Here is a 25,771-nt window from a genome sequence, read left to right on the forward strand (position 1 = left end):
ATAAAGGAAGTTGCTGACTCCTCACCGACACACTGGTTCCACTGGTAGTGCTGCAGGTAGCCGTGGGGACAGCTACACCTGAATCCACCAATCAGATTCTGGCAGCCATGATTACATCGATGCTCTCCATCACACTCATCAACATCTACACACACACACACACGTACACAATCTAATATACGTAATTAATGTGATTTTAAATAAAAAAAACCCTGCATGGGAGAGTGTGTGTGTGTGTGTGTGTGTGTGTGTGTGTGTGTGTGTGTGTATGTGAGAGCCACCTTCGCAGCGTTGCCCCCCCTGGTCGAGTGAGAACCCTCTCTGACACTCGCAGCTGAAGCTTCCAGGACTGTTCTGACACACTCCGTTAGGGCCGCAAAGACCGGGGTCTGACGTACACTCATTATTATCTACACACAAACAGAGAGGATGTGCAATGTATAAACACTTAGCATGGTGTTCACAGCACAAAAGTATGTACACCCATGACCCTGCCGTATGTTAAAGCCACACAGTTGTACAGAACATCTGTTCCCTGCAGCATTACAGTTCCCATCGCTGAACCTAAGAGGGGCTACAGACTTGAAGACGTGGTGCGTTAAGAGTGCGTTGGAGTGGAAGAACTCGAGTCTCCCGCACAGAGCCCTGACTGAACCATCAGCTTTGGGATGAACTGGGATTGGAGCCTCCTTGACATCCCGAAATCAGCACCTGAGCTCACTAATGCTCCTGTAAAGTGTGTGAATAAACACAAATCCACACACGTTGGATGTGTACAGCAACGTCTAGTGTACAGCCTTTACAGACGAATGGAGCAGAAGGGGTACACATACTTTTGGCATTATATTGCATTTGAAAATGTATTGTGTGTGTTACCGATGCAGGCTGTGTGATGTTGTGTGAATCCTGGGGGACACTTGCAGGTGAATCCACCGATGGTGTTGACACACAGGAACTGACAGTTGTGTTGTTTAGTGGCGCATTCATCCAGATCTACAGGGGAGAACATGGAGCAGAGCGAGAGTGTGTGTTTGTGTCAGTGTATGGAAGGACACACCCTGCTTACTGCAGAAACGTGAATGAAGGACAATGAAAGAGATCTACAGTACTCTCAGTGTGAAGGTACAGACCCAGATGTGTGTGTGTGTGTGCGTTACCTTTGCAACTTTTGCGGTCTTCCTGCAGGATGTAACCCCGTGGACAGGAGCACACATATCCTCCCTCGATGTTCTTACAGATGAAGTTACACGGTTTAGGAGCCTGAGCACACTCGTCCACATCTGTCCAGAGAGACATACAGATGTTTCCTGTTCCACTCATACACTAACCCAGTCACTCAGATCTTAAATATCACCAACACTCTAATAAAACCAGTGAAGCGTGGGACCCACTTCCATGTTTTTTTTTTACGATTTTAAAATCTGTTCTTGCCGTGGCTCCAACAAGCTTTAGCTAAAGGAAATATAATAGTGCTCTGCAAAGTCATGGAAGTATGGCCTTATACCTTCACAGTAACTTACAGTGAGATCTGAGGGTCTACAGATCACTAACTGGTGCAGACCCACAGGTTGAGTATATGTATACTTACCAGCTGCTTCATTAGGTACAACTGCTCATTAACTAGCTAATATCTGATCAGCCAATCACGGCATAGGCAGATGTGCTAAAGCGGCAGAAGACCACACTGGGTGCCGCTCCTGTCAGCTAGGAACAGGAAACTGAGGCTACAGGTCAAATGGGATCACCAAAGTTAAACAAAAGAAGATCAGAAAAACATGTTTCTGTTGAGACATTTGAGTAGTACGGTCAAAACTTGGTGCAGGGATAAGCAGTTCAGGCTGGTGGGGTGGTGGTGGTGTAATGGTGTGGAGGAGATACTCCTACTACTTGGCACACTTTGCGCCCCTTAGTACCAATTGAGCATGGTTCAAATACCCCAGCCTACCTGAGTATTGTTCTAGACCGTGTTCCTGACGCACCATGTCATAAAGCTAAAATCATCTCACACTGGTTTCTTGAGCATGACAGTGAGGTCACTGTACTGACAGGTCTCCACAGTCACCAGATTTCAGGGTCGCATCACGGGTTGTGCATAAGACAAATGCCAATATGGAGCAACATCTTTAAGGAGCACATGTTGAAGCTATGGCTGAAAGAATTCTCAGAGGAGTACCCTAAAGGAGAACCCTCTGAATCAGCTGTTCATCTGTTTACCCATGTTATAAAGGAAGAGGATGAACAGGATGGCATATGTAAGCTCTCTCTCTCTCTCTCTCTCTCACACACACACACACACACACACACACTCACCCACACAGATGGTGTTTATGATGTCTGTGCTGTATCCAGGATTACAGATGCACTTGTAGGAGCCCACTGTGTTCACACACCGTCCGTTCTTACACAGGTCCCTCATCACCTTACACTCGTCAATATCTGCACAAAACACATGCAAGTCCTGCTGAGAAAGTGACAAGTTTGTGTGTGTCTGAATGGTTTTAAAAAGGCAGGTTTCCCCCTGATGTGTGACGTTACGTGGTGAGTAGGCAGTAAAGCACACCCTGATGGTCGGTGGTGTATCCGGGACCAAAGGGACACAACTTTTTGTACTGTGTTGTTCCAGGATGTGGACAGTTCTCACAGTTTGGCCCCCAACCGCGTCCTCCGTTACAGCAGCACTCTGACTTGGTCACTTCCACCTGGCTGGAGGAGGAGATCGGACACATCGTCTGCAGCACCTCAGTGAAGCAGAAACCCTGACGATTATCTGCAACACAACACCACGAGTTAGCATCAGCACAGAGCACCAACACACACACACACTCACTGATACACACACTCACCGATACACTCTGTCAGTGTGGGGCTGGTTGTGAAGCCACTATCACAATTGCACTTGTAACTTCCCACGGTGTTCACACAATGGCCATTTTCACACACTCTGGGCTTCGCTGTACACTCGTTAAGATCTACGAACAAACACACACACACACACACACACACACACACACACAAGAATTACATCAAAAGTTCTCCATTGTTCCACAGGTCCACAGAATCTATGACAAGAAGTGTTCAAGCTCTTCTGAAGGCTCATGGAGGCTCAACACCTTACTAACACACTGCACGTTGTGTGTGTGAGAGTGTGTCTCACCTACGCACGCCTCTCCTCCTGGTTTCCGTGTGTATCCCACTGGACAGATACACATGTAAGTTCCGATCAGGTTCTTACAGGTCATTCCTTTGGACGTGCAATCGTCCAGACCTTCTGCACACTCGTCCTGGTCTGAAACATACAACACATTCTTTTATCTGTCTTTCATTTTGTGTGTGTGTGTGTGTGTGTGTGTGTGTATGCTTTTTTTTCCAGTTGTAGAGATATTGTGCGTATGGGTGTGTACCTCTGCACATCCTTTGATCCTCTCTGAGCACGTACCCTGCAGGACATTTACACTCGTAGGAGCCGTATGTGTTGATACAGCGAAATGCGCACAGCAAAGGATTCTGGGAACACTCGTTCACGTCTGCAGAAACACACCAACATTAGCATATTAGAGGTTTGGGTTAAGCTTAGAATCAAGAATGTGTATGTACATTTGTGTGTACCTTCGCATGTCATCATGGGTCCAGGTTCGAATCCCTCCTCACACGCACACTCGAACCCTCCGATCACATTGGTGCAGGTTCCGTTCCCACATGGGTTTCCCACTGTGCACTCGTCTATATCTGAGGAAGAGAAACACATCCAGGACGGAATCATAATCCCCTGTCTCAGCATTGAACAAGTTCTGTTCCGGTTCCGTTATTATAGACGTGTCAGGGTTCACTGTATCGGCTAATTACTGAGGACTGAGCCACCACATGAGAGGGGTTTATAAAGTGCAAAAGATCTTAGTGCTGCTAGATCAACGTACCTTTCCACTCCTAATAACTAAAACTAACAAAATAACAAAAATAAACCTAGACTCCTATTTAATATGGTAGCAAAATTAACAGAATTTAAAGAATATCAGATAATAATAATAATAATAATAATAATAATAATAATAATAATACAGAAATCTCTGCATCAATAACATGCAGTAGTGAGAACTTATTTATTTTCAATAACAAAATTGTAAAGATTAGGCAAAAAAAATCAGGCGTCAAAACCAGAAAAGTAAATGAACATTGATGCAGATGATTAGCGAACCGTATCAGATCAGAACCTAGAATATGTTACTCCCTTTAAAGAGACTGAACTCATTTCCCTCATCGCTTCTGCTAAATCAGAGCTAGTGTACTAGATCCTATACGGCTGTCCCCTTTCAGGTGTACTTGAGTAAAAGCAGAGATATCACAGGTAAAATATTATTAAAGTAGAAGTCCTTCATTTACTTTTCTACTTTAGTAAAAGTGTTAAATATTTTACTCTTAAATTTGCTAATACAGTTAGCTAAAAGCTAAAAAAGTGAGTAAAGCTCCATACCCATATAATAACTTTTAATTTAAATCACATTAATGCATTGAACCCCTGCACGTTCTATTCTGAATCACAACATGAAGAAAAATGTGATAAATGTGTTCTTAGTTTAATGTAAGTGAAGAAAATCTAATATTAGTCTGTTTAAAAAAATAGCAATGACATTCATCTTTATAAAGTGATGAATTTACAGTTTAAACAGAAATGCTTGAAGTTTAATCTTTCTTGTGCATCTCTGATGTTTAGTTGTATAACCTGCTGTCTGAGAACTGCTTCACATCTGTGACATCTGTACTACACGCCACAATTCCTCTGTGTTTCTTGGTTTTGTCTCAGAAACAGCATTTTTAATGTCAGCCCACAAGTTTCCTATTGGATTAGGGTCTGGGGATCGGGCTGGACACTCCATAACGTCAATCTACCAAGAGTAGATTAAAAAGGTCTACCAAGATGCTGCTGGCCTACTGGTGTGTTTGGGGTCGTTGTCTTGTTGAAACACCCATTTTAAGGACATTCCCTCTTCGGCATAAGGCAACGTGACCTCTTTAAGTATTCTGATGGACTCAAACTGATCCATGATCCCTGAAATGTGATAAATAGGCCCAACACCACAGTACGAGAAGCTTCCCCATATCACGATGCTTGTGCCTCCATGCTTCACCGTCTTCACAGTGTACTGTGGCCTGAATTCAGTGTTTGGGGGCCTGACAAACTGTCTGCGGCCTCTAGACCCAAAAAGGACAATCTTGCTTTCATCAGTCCACAAAATATTGTCCCATTTCTCTTTAGGCCAGTCAATGTGTTCTTTGGGGAACTCTAACCTCTTCAGCACGTGTCTTTTTCCAACAATGGGACTTTGCGGGGGTTCTTGCTGATAGCTTGGCTTCACATAGCCGTCTCCTAATAGTAACAGCACTCACGGGTAACTTTAGATGTTCTTTGACCTGCTGGAACTGATCATTGGCTGAGTCTTTGCCAATTTAGATATTCTTTGATCATCTTCGATGGTAGTTTTCCGTTTTCTTCCACGTCTTTCTGGTTTTGGTCTCCCATTTTAAAGCATTTAATATCATTTTAGCAGAGCAGTCTATCATTTTCTGCACTTCTTTGTATGTTTTTTTTCCATTTCTAATCGACTTTTAAATCAAAGTCACTGTTGTTCTGAACAATGTCTGGACGACCCGTTTTACTCTGATGTTCACAGGAGAACCTTTTCTGCATTTATCCTTACATAAGGGGAACTTGTCTGACGCCTGTCTTTCACAGAATAATTTACCTCTCTAATTAAACTCCGCACTGCTATTATTTTGAACACGCCCCAATTCAATTAATGATTCAATTACACAGAATCAGGTGACTCCAGTCATGACTGTTGGGTCTGTTGGTTTCTGTTACTCCACTACACCTACAAGTAACATATATTTACCATGAAGAAATATAATTTCTCCCAAAAACAATTATTGATCTGATTACTGATGTTGGACTGATATTATTTTGAACAGAACTGTATATTTAAAGGTCTGATTCCTGTTTGATACGGTACACACCACTGTGGTTCTGTAACACAACACCACGCAGGAATGCAGTGGAGTGAAGGTTTATATATTTGCTGTAGGATGCAGTGGAGTAAAACTAAACAAAAACCCTTTAATAAAACTACTCAGGTTGAGTTCAAATATAATTAATAACAGTAACAAAGTAAACGCACCCAGTTACTTCCCAACTCCTTTTATACAACTGAATTATAAATCTGATTACTGAAGCCTTCTTTCAGCAGTGTGTGTGTGTGTGTGTGTGTGTGTGTGTGTGTGTGTGTGTGTGTGTGCCTGATTATCATCTGTTACCTGTGCAGTTTGCCCCTGACGAGTCCAGCGTGTATCCGATGTGACAGTCACAGCGGAATGAGCCATCAGTGTTGATACACTGAGCGTTGTGGCAGATGTTCGGGTCTTTACACTCGTCCGTGTCTGAGATTAAAATAATTATCAGTCCGTCATTAATTCACTCCTCAGTTATTAAACAATCAGGTGAGGAGCAGCTCACCTTCAGGTCCGTCGTCTGTCCCGTACGGCTGTCCTACGCTGTAGCAGAGCATGCTGAAGTCATCTTAAACACACACACACACACACACACACACACACACACACACCTTACATTAGGTTCTCCTGAAGTCTACAGTGAGCCTAACCCAGGTTTCTATAAATCTACAGCATTCTGGTCAAGTGTGTGTGTGTGTGTGTGTGTGTGTGTGTGTGTGTGTGTGTGTGTGTGTGTGTGTGTGTGCGTGTGCTTTCTCACCAGAGGTCCTGTTGGGACAAAGCTCACAGGGGTCTCCCCATCCTTGGCCAGGCATGGCGCTGCAGCAGCATTCTCCTTTAGTGGTGTTCAGAGGCTTTGGAGCGGAGCATCGTCCATTCTCAAACTTAGTGTAGCAAAAACTCACTCGTTTATCTGATAGAGGAAGAGAGAGACCAAACACACACACACACACACACACACACACAGTTAGTAGGTGTACAGTGACTGACTGGGGTTTAGTCTCTCACCTCCATCAGAGGATCAGACACAGAACTGAGCAGAAAGAATTTGGGTGGAGGTTTACTCCCTGCGCAAGAGTGATGCTGACGTGTGTGTGTGTGTGTGTGTGTGTGTGTGTGTGTGTGAGTGAGAGAGCGAGAGAGAGAGAGAGAGAGCGCACATTTGGACAGGTTACTGGTGTTCATGAATAGATGGCGAACACTCCATCATCTGTTTTGTATTACAGAGTAAAACCTGGTACACACACACACACACACACACACACACACACACAGTGTGAATGTACTGTTTCTTAAAACGTGTTTTTTATTTTCCTCTTCGATCCACACAGATAGAGGGATGAGATGATGGAAAGACTGAGAAAGTGAACGTGTGCTCGGTAAGCTCTTTGATTCTGTCCAAACTCTCTCACCCCCTGACCCTCACCCTCTCACCCTCACACCCTCACACCCTCACCCTCACACCCTCACCCCCTCACACCCTCACACCCTCACCCTCACACCCTCACACCCTCACACCCTCACCCTCACCCTCTCACCCTCACCCTCTCACACTCACCCTCACCCTCTCACCCTCACCCTCTCACCCTCACCCTCTCACACTCACCCTCACCCTCTCACCCTCACCCTCTCACCCTCTCACCCTTACCCTCTCACACTCACTCTCTCACCCTCACACTCACACCCTCACACCCTCACCCTCTCACCCTCACCCTCTCACCCTCACACCCTCACACCCTCACCCTCTCACCCTCACCCTCACCCTCACACCCTCACCCTCACACCCTCACCCTCACACCCTCACACCCTCACCCTCTCACCCTCACACCCTCACCCTCACACCCTCACACCCTCACACCCTCACCCTCTCACCCTCACCCTCACACCCTCACCCTCACCCTCTCACCCTCACCCTCTCACCCTCACCCTCACACCCTCACACCCTCACCCTCACACCCTCACCCTCTCACCCTCACACCCTCACACCCTCACCCTCTCACCCTCACCCTCTCACCCTCACACCCTCACCCTCACACCCTCACCCTCACACCCTCACCCTCACACCCTCACCCTCTCACCCTCACCCTCACCCTCACACCCTCACACCCTCACCCTCACACCCTCACCCTCACACCCTCTCACACTCACACCCTCACCCTCACCCTCTCACCCTCACTCTCACCCTCTCACCCTCACCCCCTCACCCTCACCCTCTCACCCTCACCCCCTCACCCTCTCACACTCACACCCTCACCCTCACACCCTCACTCCCTCACCCTCACCCTCTCACCCTCACCCTCTCACCCTCACCCTCTCACACCCTCACCCTCACACCCTCACCCTCTCACCCTTACCCCCTCACCCCTCACCCTCACACCCTCACTCTCACACCCTCTCACCCTCACACTCTCACCCTCTCACACTCTCACCCTCATCCCTCACCCTCTCACCCGTACCCTCTCACACTCACCCTCTCACCCTACCTCTGCCCTGTGTTTGTGTTTGATTTAGAATAATCTTTATATCTATAATAGTTTTTGAATAATCCCTCTCGGAATGTCTGACTAGCTTTTAAACTTTGTTAATGGATTTCCTGTTTGGGATAGGAATCTGAAGCTTAGCATCCCATATATGTTCTTATCACTTTCATTTTTCACATTTTTTCTAATCTTGTTTTTCACAGTTGTCATGCCACATGTACCCGTTAGGGGGCAACCAGTGAAGACAACTGGCACACTTGCCAATGACTTTATACCAGTTCCAGCTTGAGTTGAAGAAGTGCCAGAGACACGTGACCCACTGCAGGACGTAACTAACAGGACGTTTAGCTCGGGTGCTGTGAGGAGACCTTGTGGACAACATCCTGCTTTAACAGTTTATAGAGCCTTAGAGGAGAACTTGTTGCCCCCTGGTGTTAGGGCTGAGGTAACACAGGGGTTACTCTTATCTCATATTTCACCACAGGCCTGACACAACTAACTGGATTCTTAAACACATACATTTCACATTGTGCTCACATGTAGTTCTGTAGTCAGTGTATTCTTTGTTAAAAATGGGTTCCCTTGTTCCTTCTACATGAGCTGATGCCTAAACATTAAGCCACCATTATTATTTTCATATGATGAAAAAATTTACTGTCACATATAATTTACTGTAATGTAAATTATATGCAACAAGTAAACAAAAGACAATGTGAAGATTGTCGCTCTAATGTATAGAGTACATTGGGAATACATGGTATGCGAAAAATAGGTGGAAAAATTTGGTAAACAAAGTTGGTGAAATTGACCCTGGGGTGGGACAAAAGGTCCTTTTTGCACAGAGAAATTCTACCTTGGTTGAAAGAATATCACTCTGATGTGAAAGAATCCCATGAGAGATTCAACTCTTGTATGTAAAAACCATAACACACAAGTTTACCGGCTCACATACCGACTCTACAGGAACCATCCACGCTGAGGTCTTCCATAAACCATCACTAGTCTAGAGCTGCACTGGTTGGCAGTTTTCATTCTAATATTTCTATTTGACCAGCCAGAGCACTAGGTCTTGTCAGGTCTGCATGGAGACACAGTTGGGTGACCTTATAGTGTAATGTAATGTAAATGTAAGTCGCTCTGGATAAGAGCGTCTGCTAAATGCCTAAATGTAAATGTAAATGTTATAGACACAGGAGCAGACGAGGAAATTGACACCCTGAATCAGGTAGGTTACAGGATCTAACTATCCATCGAAGCTGTTTTTTGAGAAAGCTTCTCACAAAAGTCATTTCCTAGTTCATTCTTTCTCCTGTTGGAGTGTGTAGGGGTAGTTAGAAGGGACTGAAACAGGCTGCAGTCAAACACAGACATTTTATCATCTGGAATTAACAGCTTTGGACTACTAGACAGTCCGCTCACGGGGTGACAATCTGTTAGGAATTCTAGTTTTTCGTACCAAAGGAATATACAGTGGAACCTTGGATTACGAGCATATTTTGTTCATGAAATGGGCTCGTATTACAAAAAACTCGTAAATCAAAGCAAATTTTCCCATGAGAAATAATGGAAACTCAAATTATTCATTCCACAGCAGCAAAAACTAAATACATAAAAATAATTAACACAAAATATAGTAAAGTAAAAATAAAACAAATTAACCTCCACTTTACCTTTAAAAAAAGTAAAAATAAATCCTGACAGATAAGTGGTTTTGTTTATGCGTGCATGCGCTGTGTGTATGTGTGTGTGTGTGTGTGTGTGTGTGTGTGTAAGAGAGTTTTTTGACACCGTGAACCGGCACAGTGTCAAATTACGCGCGCAAAAATGGAAAAATGGACGGAGAAAATGGATTAACCTCTAATGAGATTTTCTTTAGCTTTACACTCGCACACACACGTGTGTTATAAAAAAAAGTACACCCACGCTGTACACACACGCTTTTAAACACAAAATAAAATATGTTTTATGCACACACACGTGGTCACAGTGTTATAGTAAACAGTACACGTGTGCACGGATGTTGATTATACCAGTGAGAGACGCGCACTAAGACCCAGCAGGGGAGACGATTACCCACAATTCAGCAGTGCAAGAGGGAGAAAAACCGTTCAGTAGTGATCATGTGACGCTCGGCGTCAAAACAAGTAGCGTATGCGTGATACATGATACTCGGTACTCATAAATCAAGACTTGTTTGTATTCCTTATCAAAATTTATAAAAACTCTTTGCTCGCATTGCAGAACACTCGCAAACTGGGTTACTCGCATTCCGAGGTTTTTACTGTACCTGTTTCGTTAAAAATACACACTAGTGGAGCAGAAAACACAGAAAAAACTCACCCACACACCTCCTCCCAGACGAGGAGAGCTGGAATCCTGGAAAACAGGTGCACTTGAAGCTTCCTGCTGTATTCTGGCATTGTCCAAAGATACAGATGTCTGGAGTCTGAGCACAATCGTCGATATCTATGAGAAAACATAGCTTACTGAGGCTTAGGGACAGGTATCAAGGCGCATTTTACTATAAAAAGTGGACAAAAGCAAACAGGAAGTGGAAGCGGTAAGTTTCTGGGCTAATGATCAAAAGGTTCTACATTACATCAGTTGTGTGTGTAGATTGTATTGTGATGGAATTGTGCGTCATTTTGGCTTAAAGCATCTGACATCCCGAGATTTTCGCTCTCTGCCTAATTTAACACTCTTCCTACGAAGCAACTTTTATACCTCAGGCAGCACTAGTGCTGGATATTTAGAAGCTGTTTTTAATTTCTGATTTTTCTTCAGGTTCTTAGCACAGACAAGAACACAGCAGGCTGTAACCAGGCCAGAGGTTAAACTCTAGCAGAAGTTAAACTTGAGTGTGTGACTGATTCAGGGATTATAAAACAGCAAGACGAATCACAACTAAGACCGTGCACCGTTACAAAATGAGACATCGCCAATTAGACACAGTAAACTAATACAATATCATGAAACTCAACACACATCTTGTTAAAGGAGGCTGTGTAAGGGCACCGCAGTTTTGAGCAGAGAACATCAGGAAAATTTTGTACTAGATAGGTGGCAAGCAGAAAGCAAACTGATAGACTGCACAAACACTCTAAACCTGCTAGCTACTTAGCCACGCTAGTCAGTTAGCAAAGCTAATTTTAAAATCTTAGCTAAGGAACTAGTTAGGGTTTGTTAGTCATGCAGATTGTGGTTTGTGCTAAACAAGAAAACAACTAGAGGTACAGTAACCCTGCAGAGGATTTACTTATCCTAAAACAGCATGTTAATATTTAGTGCTGTGTAGTAATACATGATCAGTGTTGGGGGACGTTACTTTTTAAAGTAACTAATTACATTACATAATTACTGTCTTTAAAAAGTAATCAGTTACATTACAGCGTTATTTTCCAATAAGAGTAACTAGTTCGAGTATTTTTTCATTGCAGAAAATTAAAAAACCCTTTTGTAATTTCTAATGCATGTTGTTTTAGTCAAGACCTTTATAATTATTCTACCATCATCACTCAGCGAAGTTTGGCCCATAATCTGGTAACTACTAATACCCCATCTCACCTACTAATACCCTCATCTCACCTACTAATACCCCTATCTCACCCACTAATACCCTTATCCCACCTACTGATACCCCTATCTCACCTACTAATACCCTCATCTCACCTACTAATACCCCTATCTCACCTACTAATACCCCTATCTCACCCACTAATACCCCTATCTCACCTACTAATACCCCTATCTCACCTACTGATACCCCTATCTCACCTACTGATACCCCTATCTCACCTACTAATACCCCTATCTCACCTACGATGTTTTGCGCGGTGTCTGTAAGTACGGTTCATCATGATTCACCGCGAGTTTTGGCGCTGTGATTAGGTTTTTATCTTTCTGTGCGTTTTCTGTGCATCGTCAAACGGTATAGGTGAGATAGGGGTCTAACAGGAGGAATAACAGAGGGGGACAGAGGCGGGTCTTGTGGGACGACTTTCACACACACACACACACACACACACACACACACACACACACACACACACAATAACAGAATCACTGCTGTCTGGCTCACAGAATACATAAATTACATAATTTGTCTGAATAACGGATTACATTTTTGAGAATATAACTCAAAAAGCAAGTACTCCTGCTTTGTTACGCGTTACACTCAACACTGTACATGAGTATTATAATTAAAAATGTCTCTAAATGTATGATGAGAGATTATCATACCTACGCACTTCTCGTCTAAGAGGTAATACCCAGGTGGACAGATACACCTGTAGGAGCCATCCAGATTTTGACAGGTTCCAGGACTACAAGTTCCAGGATGGATATCACACTCATTAACATCTGCAAATAAAAATAATAATCATAGAGAGAATAACTATGTACTGCCATGGAGAAGTAATGTCTTCAGCTTGTGATTTTGGACTGGGACTGGGTCTCCATGGTCAGAGTCTGGTTCTTCTCTCTCTCTCTCTCTCTCTCTTTCTCTCTGTGGTCAGCTTAGTCTAGTCCTGCTGTTTATGTTCAAAGTTTTAGTCTGGGACAGTCTTGATTTAGGTCTTGTTTTTCATACTCAGTCTGGTTTTTGTGTGCAGAATCATCAGCCCTCAGCTGAGTCTTGGCCGGGCTCTTTTTTTTTTTTACCGCATTCTTTGTTTTATTCTGACATAAGACTACATGGTCGGAGTCTGGTTCTCTGTCTTCATAACCATAGTCTGATTCTCTGTCTGCATGGTCAATGTCTGGTTCTTTGTCTTTATGGCCAAAGTGTAATTCTCTTCTCCATGATCAAAATCTGGTATTCTGTCTCTATGGTCAAAGTCTGGTTCTCTGTCTCCATGGTCTAAGTCTATCTCTTCATGGTCAGAGTCTGGTTCTCTGTCTTCATGGCCAAAGTCTAATTCTCTTCTCCATGATCAAAGTCTGGTATTCTGTCTCCATGGTCAAAGTCTGGTTCTCTGTCTTCATGGCCATAGTCTGGGTCTCTGTCTCCATGGTCAAAGTCTGGTTCTCTGTCTCCATGGCTGGAGTCTGGTTCTGTGTGTCCATGGCTAGAGTCTGATTCTCTGTCTCCATGGTCAGAGTCTGGTTCTTTGTCCCCATGGTCAAATTCTAGTTCTCTTTCTTCATGGCCAGAGTCTGGTTCTCTGTCTTCATGGTCTAAGTCTATCTCTTCATGGTCGGAGTCTGGTTCTCTGTCTTCATGGTCAAAGTCTGGTTCTCTGTCTCCATGACTGGAGTCTGGCTCTCTGTCTCCATGGTCAGAGTCTGGTTCTTTGTCCCCATGGTCAAAGTTTGGTACTTTGTCTCCATGGTCAGATTTTAGTTCTCTGTCTTCATGGCCAGAGTCTGGTTCTCTGTCTCCATGGTCTAAGTCTATCTCTTCATGGTCAGAGTCTGGTTCTCTGTCTTCATGGCCAAAGTCTAATTCTCTTCTCCATGATCAAAGTCTGGTATTCTGTCTCCATGGTCAAAGTCTGGTACTCTGTCTTCATGGCCATAGTCTGGGTCTCTGTCTCCATGGTCAAAGTCTGGTTCTCTGTCTCCATGGCTGGAGTCTGGTTCTGTGTGTCCATGGCTAGAGTCTGATTCTCTGTCTCCATGGTCAGAGTCTGGTTCTTTGTCCCCATGGTCAAAGTTTAGTTCTCTTTCTTCATGGCCAGAGTCTGGTTCTCTGTCGTCATGGCCAAAGTCTAATTCTCTTCTCCATGATCAAAGTCTGGTATTCTGTCTCCATGGTCAAAGTCTGGTTCTCTGTCTTCATGGCCATAGTCTGGGTCTCTGTCTCCATGGTCAAAGTCTGGTTCTCTGTCTCCATGGCTGGAGTCTGGTTCTGTGTGTCCATGGCTAGAGTCTGATTCTCTGTCTCCATGGTCAGAGTCTGGTTCTTTGTCCCCATGGTCAAATTCTAGTTCTCTTTCTTCATGGCCAGAGTCTGGTTCTCTGTCTTCATGGTCTAAGTCTATCTCTTCATGGTCGGAGTCTGGTTCTCTGTCTCCATGGTCAAAGTCTGGTTCTCTGTCTCCATGGCTGGAGTCTGGCTCTCTGTCTCCATGGTCAGAGTCTGGTTCTTTGTCCCCATGGTCAAAGTTTGGTACTTTGTCTCCATGGTCAGATTTTAGTTCTCTGTCTCCATGGCCAGAGTCTGGTTCTCTGTCTCCATGGTCTAAGTCTATCTATTCATGGTCAATGTCTGGTTCTTTGTCTTTATGGCCAAAGTGTAATTCTGTTCTCCATGATTAAAATCTCGTATTCTGTCTCCATGGTCAAAGTCTGGTACTCTGTCTTCATGGCCATAGTGGGGGTCTCTGTCTCCATGGTCAAAGTCTGGTTCTCTGTCTCCATGGCTGGAGTCTGGCTCTCTGTCTCCATGGTCAGAGTCTGATTCTCTGTCTCCATGGTCAGAGTCTGGTTCTTTGTCCCCATGGTCAAATTCTAGTTCTCTTTCTTCATGGCCAGAGTCTGGTTCTCTGTCTCCATGGTCTAAGTCTATGTCTTCATTGCCAGAGTCTGGTTCTCTGTCTCCATGGTCTGTGTCTGGTTATTTTGTCTCGATGGTCTAAGTCTGGTTCTTTTTTTTCCCCATGGTCAGAGTCTGGGTATCTGTCTCCAAAATCAAAGTCTGGTTCTGTGTCTCCCTGGCTGGGGTCTTGTTTCTATGTATCCATTGTCTGAGTCTGGTTCTCTGTCTTGGTTTGGGTCAAGCTGTTGTACTGCTTATGGTCTATGTGTCACAGTTAAAACCCTTACATACCTGTGTACCTGTGTGTTTGTGACCTTACCAACACACATCCAGCCGTCTGGAGAAAGTTCATAACCTTCACGACACACACATCTGAAAGATCCCACTGTGTTGATACAGTTCCCATTGCGACATATTCCTCTTTGCGTGGTACACTCATCAGTGTCTAAACACAGCACACAACATGGGGCACTGACGTTACAAACATTATTGTCAGATCGCATACCATTATGACTGCTCTATGGTGCTACATGAAGTGTGTTTGTGTATTTGTAGTTGTGCAATCGGGTAAACTGAACCAGAGGAAGACCCACTGGGCCGACGCCCAAGCAAAAACAAACCCAGTAGAGTCTGCTTCAGTTTCCCAGAAAGATTTCAAAACCATTAGATTTGGACTTCAGCTGAGCTGAGAAAAGTGTGTGTGTGTGTGTGTGTGTGTGTGTGTGTGTGTGTGTGTGTGTTATAAGAGATGCATGAATTTCCAATAGATTAAATGTTTTAGGTAACTGTATGTGTGTGTGTGTGTGTGTGTGTGTGTGTGTGTGTGAGAGAGAGAGAGAGAGATTGTTTTTGTGTTTGTGGGTGTGGTTTATATATATGTTTGTTTTGTTTGTGTAAGTGTGTGTGTGCGCGCGCGTGTGTTACCAATGCAGTCATCGTTGTGTGACAGTTGAAACCCCGGATAGCAAAGGCAGGTGTAGGAGCCGATGGTGTTCTTACATGTTCCATTACCACATGGCTGCCTCTCACACTCGTCAACATCTAAACACGCACAACCGCACACACATACAAACACAGTGTTAATCGAGCTTACACTTTATATTACTCAATCTGGAGATACACACCATTATACAGAATTGCAACAATGTAAAGTCACACATACACACACACACACACACACACATACCTATGCACATGGCGGGTGCAGTGGTATGCTTGTAGCCGTTGGGGCAGATGCACCGGTATCCTCCCACCAGATCAATACACTGACCGGGACTACACACATTAGGGTTCTCTATACACTCGTTACGATCTGTGACACACATATCGTCGTGATTATCATCATTATCATCACCGTTACTGTCATCATTATCTCCATTATCATCATCATCAATACCATCACCATCATCATCATCGTTACCATGATCATCATAATTAGCATCATCATTACTATCATCATCTCCATCATCGCTGTCATATTCATCAGCGTCATCACCGTCATCATCTTCATCACAATCATCATCATCTCTCACACTCATTAACATCTAAACACATACACACACTGACCCAGACACAGTCCAGTGGGGGTGAGTCTGTATCCTTGTTCACACTCGCAACGATAGCTGCCTGCAAGATTCAAGCACCTGGCATTCTGCTGACACACAGGTCCGTTCTGGCACTCGTCAATATCTATAGGAGAAATATAACACACACACACACACACACACACACACACACACACACACACACACACTTAATACCTTCAGAAGGGACACGGTTGCTGTATTATCTGTACCCTGTCACACTCTGCCTAAACATCCAAGCACATGTATAATTCCAGCATTAGCTGTGACTTCTCTGTGTTCCTGCAGGCAGCAGCTCCCGCAGTTATTATTAGTGACATATTATCAGGAATGTAAAGTAGATGGCTTATATGGCCAAAAGTATATGAACAACTGACCTGTACCCATTCTAACACCAGGGGCACTAACATGAATTTTGTCCTCACTGTAGTGTACATGTAGTGTATTAAACACACAACAAACTGACCTTCACAGATGAGCAGTTTGTCGTTGTAGACAAAACCCATTGGACATTCGCACCTGAAACTGCCAATCAGGTTGATACACACTCCGTTCTCACACACTCCTGGGATCTCACGGCACTCGTCAATATCTGAGCAAACACACAGATCAGACCACACTCTGACACTTATATACAGAAAGAATAGAATCTCAGCTTAGCAAATGTGTTTGTGTGTGTTACCTATCACTTGTCCAGTGTAGATATCGATTTGGTATCCCGGCCTCTCGCTGCCACACAGGATCGCAAACTCGGCTAAAACAGAAAGCCACAATTACACGAATTTGAATGAAAAATACAATGATCCTATCACTGCAATGTGTGTGCATGTGTGTTACTACAATTGTATTGCTTCTTTATTAGATGAGTCATTGTTGTCCTGATGTCACTACTCTGAGATATTAAGACAGAAAGGCCAATGTGGATGCTTCAACAAGAAGAAACAATTTCCAAAGTTCTGGGTCATTTGTTTGCAGTGTTGTCAGACCACAGGCTGTAGGTCTGTAGGCAGCCACTAACCCCTGGGATACTGCAGCACTGACTGAGCTGGTCACCGATAGTTAGCGAGTGACAGTTAGTTTAATTAACATCGGTAAAAGTAGTTTTAAATTCTTACCAGTACTCTGTTGCCGAAAGGTTACTTATTGTGCTTATCAGCTTTGTTAACTTTAGGGTTCCAGGGACGAATCCCCAAAAGTGTAAATTGAAAGCTAGTGCGCTATGTATGGTGTGCAATCATTTTTTTCCTTACACCAAGTAGTGCCCTTGATCAGGGGTAAGAGTGAGATTTGGGATTTCAAATCATTAATTGTGAACAGAAGAAATTGGATGGTTCAGAGGCGATTCAGAAGACCTTGCATTACTGCAGAGCCAGCGTGTTGTTTAAGATGACATAACGTTATTAGAAGTGTGTTCTTGCTGAAAGTGCTTCTGTAAATGTGAGGTTTGGCAGGCAGCTGTTCTAGTACTGCGGACCATACAGACCTACTTACCCATTCTGCAAACGACAGTTAGTGTAATTAACCACTGTAAAACACCTGGGATGCCGAGTCATACATATAGTTGCACGTCCTTGTGCTATTACTGCCAATTATCACCACACATCCAATCAGATTATTCGGTTGAAACTAACTGCTGTATGATCAATGTCGTACAACAGGGACCTTTGGAGGAGATGGTCAGTACTGCAATCAAGTAGTGAAAAGGAAGCCAGAAATGTGATGCTACCAGGTAGACCAATCACAGTTGCTGTGGTAGCTTTTAAAATCCTGCTCTATTAATGACCTCTAAGAATCCTGATTCATTATGTTTGTTACTCGACCTTAGTACAGCTTTTCACAGATATGTTTTTTTTTTTTAAAACAGACTAAACCTTTCCATTGATCATAGTATTCTCCTTTAAAGATTAGAAAATGTAATAGAAATCAAGTGAATGGCCTCTCCTGGCTCAAATCCTATTTGACTGACCGTTATCAGTTTGTGTAGTAATGGTGATTATTTTGCATCTTCTCAAGTGGAGTTTGGTGTTCCACATGGTTCGGTTTTAGGCCAACTGCTATTTTCTCTTTACATGCTTACTCTAGGCAACATAAATCATAAGCATGGTATTACTTTCCAATGTTATGCTGATGACACACAGTTATGTCACACAGACTCTATAAATAAAAACTTAAAAATAAATTATTTAGCCAAGCATTTTGTAAATAGATTTGCCTTACTGTAGGTAAAGGAGCAAGAGCTCTTCCTTTTAGTTATGCTGTTGTAGTAAGTCCTGCCAGAGTACCTGCTTGCACTCTGCACTAAATAAACTTTCACCTTATACATTGTGTGATGGTGACCATACCTAACCGTTATCTCTCTTCTCATCATGCCACGCTTCTGGTTAGTGATTTCCCCAGTGTGTTTTTTTCGGGATGCGGGTGGTGACTGGGGACGGTTTCACTTTACCATCAAGAGAGTCCTGGCCTCAGCTGATGCAGACAGCTGTTCTCTAAGCACTTGTGACTGCAGTCACTCTCTAGTTCAGGAATAGAATTTTCTAGAGTCTTCCTGAACCTCCAATAATGAAGTCTAAATATTAATTAAAAGACATTATCTTTTAAACATACAGCTGCCTATTACACAGTATGACTGCAATACAATTCTTGCTATCCGTTATCACTCAAATGAGGATGGTTTCCTGTGGAGTCTGTTGCCTCTCAAGGTTTTTTCCTTACTGCCATCTCAGAAAGAGTTTCTTTGCCACCGTCGCCCTCGGCTTGCTAATCTGGACTACCTAATCATTTGATTCATACACATTTTTCACACTTCATACACATTTCCTTAATTTTCTTTTGATTCTATACAGCTGCTTTGCAACAATGGCCATTGTTAAAATCAGTATACAAATAAATTTGATTAGAAAAACTTTAATAGTCTTTGCTCCTTCTTCTCTATCAAGCTCAGGTCCTGATCTCACCCATATGAATATAACATCTAATCTATAACCTTACCACCATGTTTATTTGAGCTCCTTCCTCCTGATCTCCTTCCTCTGTATCAGTCCCAGGATGAGGTCCTTCCCCAATAGAGTACAGGGACAGTCCTGGGACATCCAGAATAGGAGACACTGGAAGCTGGTGTTTTAGTATATTGAGCTATTGTTAGTTAGACATAGTCGTTTGTTTATTTGTTTGTCCTGACTCCGACTCTGTTTGCTACTCAACAGCATATTTTAAAAAGTTTTTCCAAAAACAGTGAGAACATTTTATCCCACACGCCTGACCTCTTGGCTTGGTTCTGCTTAGTGACAATATAATTGTTATTGCATAAAATGTGAGTGACTCACTGGATCGGGGTGAAAGGCATTGTTTTTAAATGGTGTGTGTGTGTGTGTGTCTCACTCACTGGTGCTGGGTGTAGGACAGCGTTCACATGGTTTGTTCCAAGCTCGGCCAATATTGTAGGAGCAGCAGCACATTTTCTTTGTCATGTTGAACGTTAGCTCGCCGTCACATGTGGCATTCTCCATGTAGTAGTTCCTGTAACACAGACTTCGCCGCATGTCTACATGCACACACACACACACACACACACACACACATATATACTGTAAATATATATGAGGGATAGATAAATAGAGAAATAGAGAGATAGACAGCGAGAGAGAGGCTTACCCATGCAGTTGTTTCCTCCATTAACCTGCATGTAATCTGGAGGACAGATGCAGGTGTAATTCCCGATGGTGTTGTAGCATTGACCTGGGCCACAGATCCCGGGTTTCTCACATTCATTCACATCTACACACACACACACACACACACACACACACACAGACACACACACACACACATAGTGCAGAATTAGATCAGACTTCTTCATAGCATGATGATGACTTTTCCTCCTCGATGTTTATCCTCTCAAACCGCAGTTCATTTCTGCCAAACACGTAGCGTGAGGCTTAAACTCATTTAAATCCTCACAACGCGTTCCTCATTATTTCACAATCCATTATTCGCTAGCACGCTAATCAACAGTGAAAGCTAACATGCTTTTATACATTGCCAGGCTCCTTAGCCAAATGATAATTTAATGCAGGAAACAGTTGAGACAAGAATGTTCAGAATGTCCTATTACCCCTAACCGATTGTCACATCACCCCTAACCGAATGTCTCGCTACTTCTAATTAAACGTCATCACCCCTAACTGAATGTTCAATCCCCCCTCACCAAATGTCCCTTCACCCCTAGACAAATGTCCTGCTATCCATAACCAAATGTCCCATCACCCCTAACTTAATGTCCCACTACCCCAATCGAATGTCCCATCTCCCCTAACTGAATGTCCCATCACCCCCAACCGAATTGCCCATCACCCTTAACCAAATGCCCCCCTACTCCAACCGAATTGCCCACTACCCATAACTAACCCTAATCCAACTGAATATCCCACTTCCCCTAACCGAATGTCCCATCACCCCTAACTGAATGTCCCACTACCCCAGCCAAATGTCCCACTATATAACTGAATGCCCCATCACCCCTAACCGAATGTCCCATCAAAACTATACTTCATTTACACAATTGTAAACCTAATTGTCACAATTTACACCCATAGAAACACAGGAATCATCCTCACAATATCTCTGTCTCTCTTTCTCTTTCTCACACACACACATGCTAAACTGTGTGATTTAAGCATGTGTGTGTGAATGTTTTACCTTCACACACTCGAGTCTCCTCATTGAGAGCAAAGCCTTTCGGACAGTCGCACTGAAAACTCCCGAAGGTGTTGATGCAGACTCCACCCTGACACAGACCAGGCAGCTCCTGACACTCATCAATGTCTGATGAGAGAGAGAGAGTTTGTTGTTGTTTTGTTATTGTTTACTTCTTGTTTTTGCAACGTCTTCTTCAATTAAAGGATGCAGGCTGCTTGGCAGTACCGCATATTATGAAAACTACAGCAGGGGCAGAGCTTTTTCTTACTCAAACTTATGGAATATTTTTCCAATTAATGCTCGGGACTCAATGTTTAGATGCTGTCTTCCTCACTCTCATTGATCACTCAGGTTTGTTGATGGTGAAGTGATTGGTTGCTTTACATCTCAGTTCCCCCTCATGTCTAGGTTTCCTTCTGGCTCCTCCCATTTAGTTATGATGTCATAGTCCTGCCGGAGTCTCTGCTTGCCCTCTACAGTTAATATACATTTACTTTATACACTGTGTAACTGTGACTAGACCTAACTGTTATCTCTTTCAGTTCAGGAGAAATCACAGACATTAAAACTGTTGGGGACAATTGGAAGCTGTGTGTGGGGTATATACACAAACTACTTAAATTCCTATAAGTGTTACTGGTTAATTATAAACCATCCCAAACTTGTACAATTATAACCCATAAAGAGACAGGAATCGTCCTCATGATGATGTGGTGACGTAGAGCGATTCCCTAATGAGGGAGTGTACATCGCAATTAATGCATTGTGTGCGTGTAGGGGTTTCAGATAAGTGATGTCACAGTTGAGTTGAGCGACTTGGAACCATCGAGAGTTTCAATTCAGCACTTTTTTCTCACAAACAGTTCGGGAATGTGGGAGAGACCCCAAATTGAATCCTTCTTGTAGTGATGTTTGAGAAATCAGCACCACCACGTCGCATCCCATCATGCTCCAACAAATGAGTTGATGAGAAGAGAAAAGGTCAGAGAGATTTAAGCGTCCTCATGACTTCATCTGCATCATGGTCTGGGATTAACTGATCCTCATAAACAAAACCCCATACAGAGAGTCATCAGTGTGGGACTGCTCCATTCATTATGACTGCAGGGGCAAACACAATTACACCAAATATTCAGGGGCTGCCTCTGTGTACTGCACCCTTCAACAGATGACTTTTATAAAGTAGTGGCGCCCTGTATGGATTCCAGCTTGGTGATTGGGTTGGTGTTAGAGTGCTTAGACAGTGTGGTATTTTCTTTAGAAACAGACTAAACTTTTCCATTTATGGGTGGTTTATTGTGTGTGTATGTGTGTGTGTGTGTGTTTAACCTTACCCTCCACTATGACTGTAATAGGGTTGGGTCTAAAACCTTCTCCACCGGGACACAAATTTTTATACCCAGCTGAGATGGACAAGAAACAGAAACAAACACAAGTTGTTATACGACTTTTTCACTGAGAAACACTCTGTGTGTGTGTGTGTGTATTAGTGTGTATGACTCACTGGAGTTAAGTGGTGGACAGGCCTCACATGGATTACCCCAGCCCTGCCCTAACGAGCAGCAGCAGGAGGCTTTGGACACCCCCACGCCAATCTCATTGGAACAGTCCAAACTCTCTGAGGCGTCGCCACGGGAACGAACATCAAGATAGCAATTCCCAGAACGAGTGTCTGAAATGGGAAAATAGAAGTGTGTATGGGCAATTGATGACAAGCCTATATGATGACATCATCGCAGACGTCAGGGGCTGCATCGCAAATGGTCAGTGATATCTAGGGTAGTGGATTAGATACTGTTTGAATGTAGGATTGAACGTGTGTTTAATCAGACGACTGAAAACCTGCCCCTTTCTTTTGTTTTTCTGACTCATTTGGCTCGACGTAGCATGAAGTACTGAAGTGTTCATGTACACTTACAGTAAACTTGGGGTTGAAAACCAAAAAAAGTTCAAACTTGTTAAAAACAGAAGTACGGTGTGTTAGCAGGAGTTACTGATGTAAGTGGCTTTAATTAGTCAGACTAATTAACCTCAGATTAACCCATGTTTGGGCAAGGACACAGGTCACTCAGATAACTCTCCTTCAGTCGGGTTCCTGAGGGACCCTGAGCTGAGCTGAGGAAGCTGGTGTGATACGGCTTTGTGTGTGTACATGTGTATAGTCTTGGTTGCGCACCCACACAGCCGACTCCTGTAGGATTGAGCTGGAAGTCGGGGGGGCAGTTACAGATGTAGCTCCCTGGAGTGTTCACACAAAACCCGCTGATACACGTGGTGGGGTCTGCACACTCGTTCATATCTGAAACACACACATAGAGACAGAGTCAGTCTGTGTATGGTGAGGTATACACTGTCTACCGTAAAAAACCCTCATGGGTGACCACAGTACAGTACGGTACAGACTTAAAGTCACTTCTCCTCCAGAAAAACAAATATTTAGGGCTCTAAGCAATCTCTGTGTGTGTGTGTGTCCCTTAAATAGTCCCTTAAAATATATTTTACAATATTTTACATTAAATCTAAATATGATCCTTGTATCTTGGTGTATGATGATACAGTGCTTTTTTAAATAAAAAAGGTTTAATGTAATAAACTAAATAAATACTGGTTGTTATTTAGTGATTATTGCGTTCTGATTGCCACGTCCATTTTCCACAACTCCAGGAATGTGGGGAGAGTTTACGTTACTTTGACCATGTTTTACCTAGTGTAAGGGGTTATATGTTGTATGAATCCAATCTCGGTTTGTTCTGCTTCTAAAACTGCAAAATAACTGCAGTTAAAATAAATCTCAACGATAAACAGTACTGTTGTTGCGTTACATTTCTTTGCTACGTCTCTTACTCGGTTTAATGCACCCCTAAGTGCTTGTCCTAAGAACATGTGGTCTGCAATTTTCATGTAAAAGTTTCTGAGATGATCTGAATTCTCAGTGGATCGAGCGCAGTAGAATGTAATGTGAAGGTAAGAACGTACAACCTCTGCATGTTCTCCTCACGGTTATAAAGGATGGACTGTACGCGGTAATTTACTTCCATGTTGTAAAATATCAAGGCCTAAATAACAATAGTGTCGACCTTTTATAGACAATGAATAACCTCAGGTGACCTTCTCAAGTAATTTAGATGTTGACTTGCTGGTCGCTTTGTGATCATTGTTCTGCTGCAGGACCCAGTTTCAGCATGGTGGACATGCTGGACAGATGCACCAACATTTATCTCATGACTGCAGGTGTCTCAGGTGCTGCGGCTGCAGAACAAGTCCAGGTCACCAGCCCTGCACCACCATGCACTGGCACTAGGTACGTTGTATTTAAAAAGCATGGCACTGAGCATGACATCGGGACATCTCCAGCTTGGTTTCATCACTCCAGAGGATATTGATTCAGAATGTTAGTGGTTCACTGAGATGAAGTTTTCAAGATTCATCTCACATTTTTCCTTTATATTGTGGAGGATGTTATTGTGTGTAGGAGGCATGGTGACTAAGTGGTTAGCACTGTCGCCTTGCACCTCCAGGGTCCAGGTTCAATTCTCGGCCCGTCTCTATGTGCATTGAGTTTGTATGTTCTCCCCGTGCTTGGTTTCCTCTGGGTACCCCGGATTCCTCCCACAAACCAAAGACATACAGATTAGGCTAACTGGCGTTTCCAAATTGCCCGTAGTGCTTGAGTCTGTGTCTGGGATGGATTGGCAACCTGTCCAGTGTCCAGTGTGTACCCTGCCTTGTGCCCTTAGTCTCCTGGGATAGGCTCCAGGCCCCTCCGCGACCCTGTAAACTGGATAAAGCAGTTTAGATGATGAGAGAGAGTTATTGTGTGTTGATATCGTACCTGTACAGTTTCCTCCGCTGCGGTCCAGCTCATAGCCGATATGACAAACACACCTGAACAAACCTGGAATGTTCTGACAACGCCCGTTCACACAGATATCAGCAAACGAACACTCATCGATGTCTGAAAACACACACAGACACACAGACATTAGAATTTCACACCTCTCCCTACTCTGTACTGAAGCTGAAGTGCACTAAATATAATATAGCACACTTAATGTCCACAAAACAAATAAGCTGAAAAACCCCAAACCAGACAAACATGCTCTGAATTTAAGGAGCATGAATCATTAAGAAAAAAAAAATCTGTGAGAAGATAAATAAAATAAATCATAATGAGTGCAGCGTGGGTGGCTGAGCCTGAGCCCAGCCCAAACTCCCATAACCTCATTCTCATAAATCACCTCAAACGCCTGGATCGACACTGCAGGGGAAGAGGTGGAGTGTAGTGTTTACTGAGAAACACACAAACACAACAACCTCCACTCCCTGCACACTACACATTACAGGAGTTACTGCGTCTCATAAGTAACAATCATCTTCTACATCATGCACGGCAGCTACTTTGTAAATATGTAGTGGAGTACCAAAGTCTTAGCACCCTCTGGATTTATTATATGATTTAATTAATGATTCTGTACAAAACATTGAAATTCAACCATGAATTTGGGGTGGGTGAGTGTGTGAGTGCAAGTTAA

The 25,771-nt window shown here is 43.5% G+C and overlaps 1 protein-coding gene across 1 annotated transcript in view; it reads right to left on the bottom strand.

Annotated features, from left to right (window-relative positions):
- The window catches only part of fbn1 (fibrillin 1), a 98,379-nt gene that overhangs the window by 4,607 nt on the left and 68,001 nt on the right, over positions 1-25,771 (bottom strand). The window contains 28 exon segments of the mRNA XM_053500419.1: positions 26-145; positions 282-410; positions 877-993; positions 1,158-1,280; positions 2,311-2,436; positions 2,561-2,767; positions 2,844-2,969; positions 3,155-3,286; positions 3,402-3,524; positions 3,607-3,726; positions 6,307-6,429; positions 6,506-6,568; positions 6,761-6,913; positions 10,821-10,946; positions 12,720-12,839; positions 15,278-15,403; positions 15,883-15,999; positions 16,145-16,270; positions 16,525-16,647; positions 17,008-17,133; positions 17,224-17,295; positions 19,927-20,085; positions 20,196-20,318; positions 21,240-21,365; positions 22,574-22,642; positions 22,744-22,911; positions 23,416-23,538; positions 25,072-25,194. Of these exon segments, the coding sequence (XP_053356394.1) occupies positions 26-145; positions 282-410; positions 877-993; positions 1,158-1,280; positions 2,311-2,436; positions 2,561-2,767; positions 2,844-2,969; positions 3,155-3,286; positions 3,402-3,524; positions 3,607-3,726; positions 6,307-6,429; positions 6,506-6,568; positions 6,761-6,913; positions 10,821-10,946; positions 12,720-12,839; positions 15,278-15,403; positions 15,883-15,999; positions 16,145-16,270; positions 16,525-16,647; positions 17,008-17,133; positions 17,224-17,295; positions 19,927-20,085; positions 20,196-20,318; positions 21,240-21,365; positions 22,574-22,642; positions 22,744-22,911; positions 23,416-23,538; positions 25,072-25,194 (3,489 nt within the window).

This window comes from Clarias gariepinus, chromosome 7 (genome assembly GCF_024256425.1).
Source record: "Clarias gariepinus isolate MV-2021 ecotype Netherlands chromosome 7, CGAR_prim_01v2, whole genome shotgun sequence".
NCBI classification, from domain to species: domain Eukaryota; kingdom Metazoa; phylum Chordata; class Actinopteri; order Siluriformes; family Clariidae; genus Clarias; species Clarias gariepinus.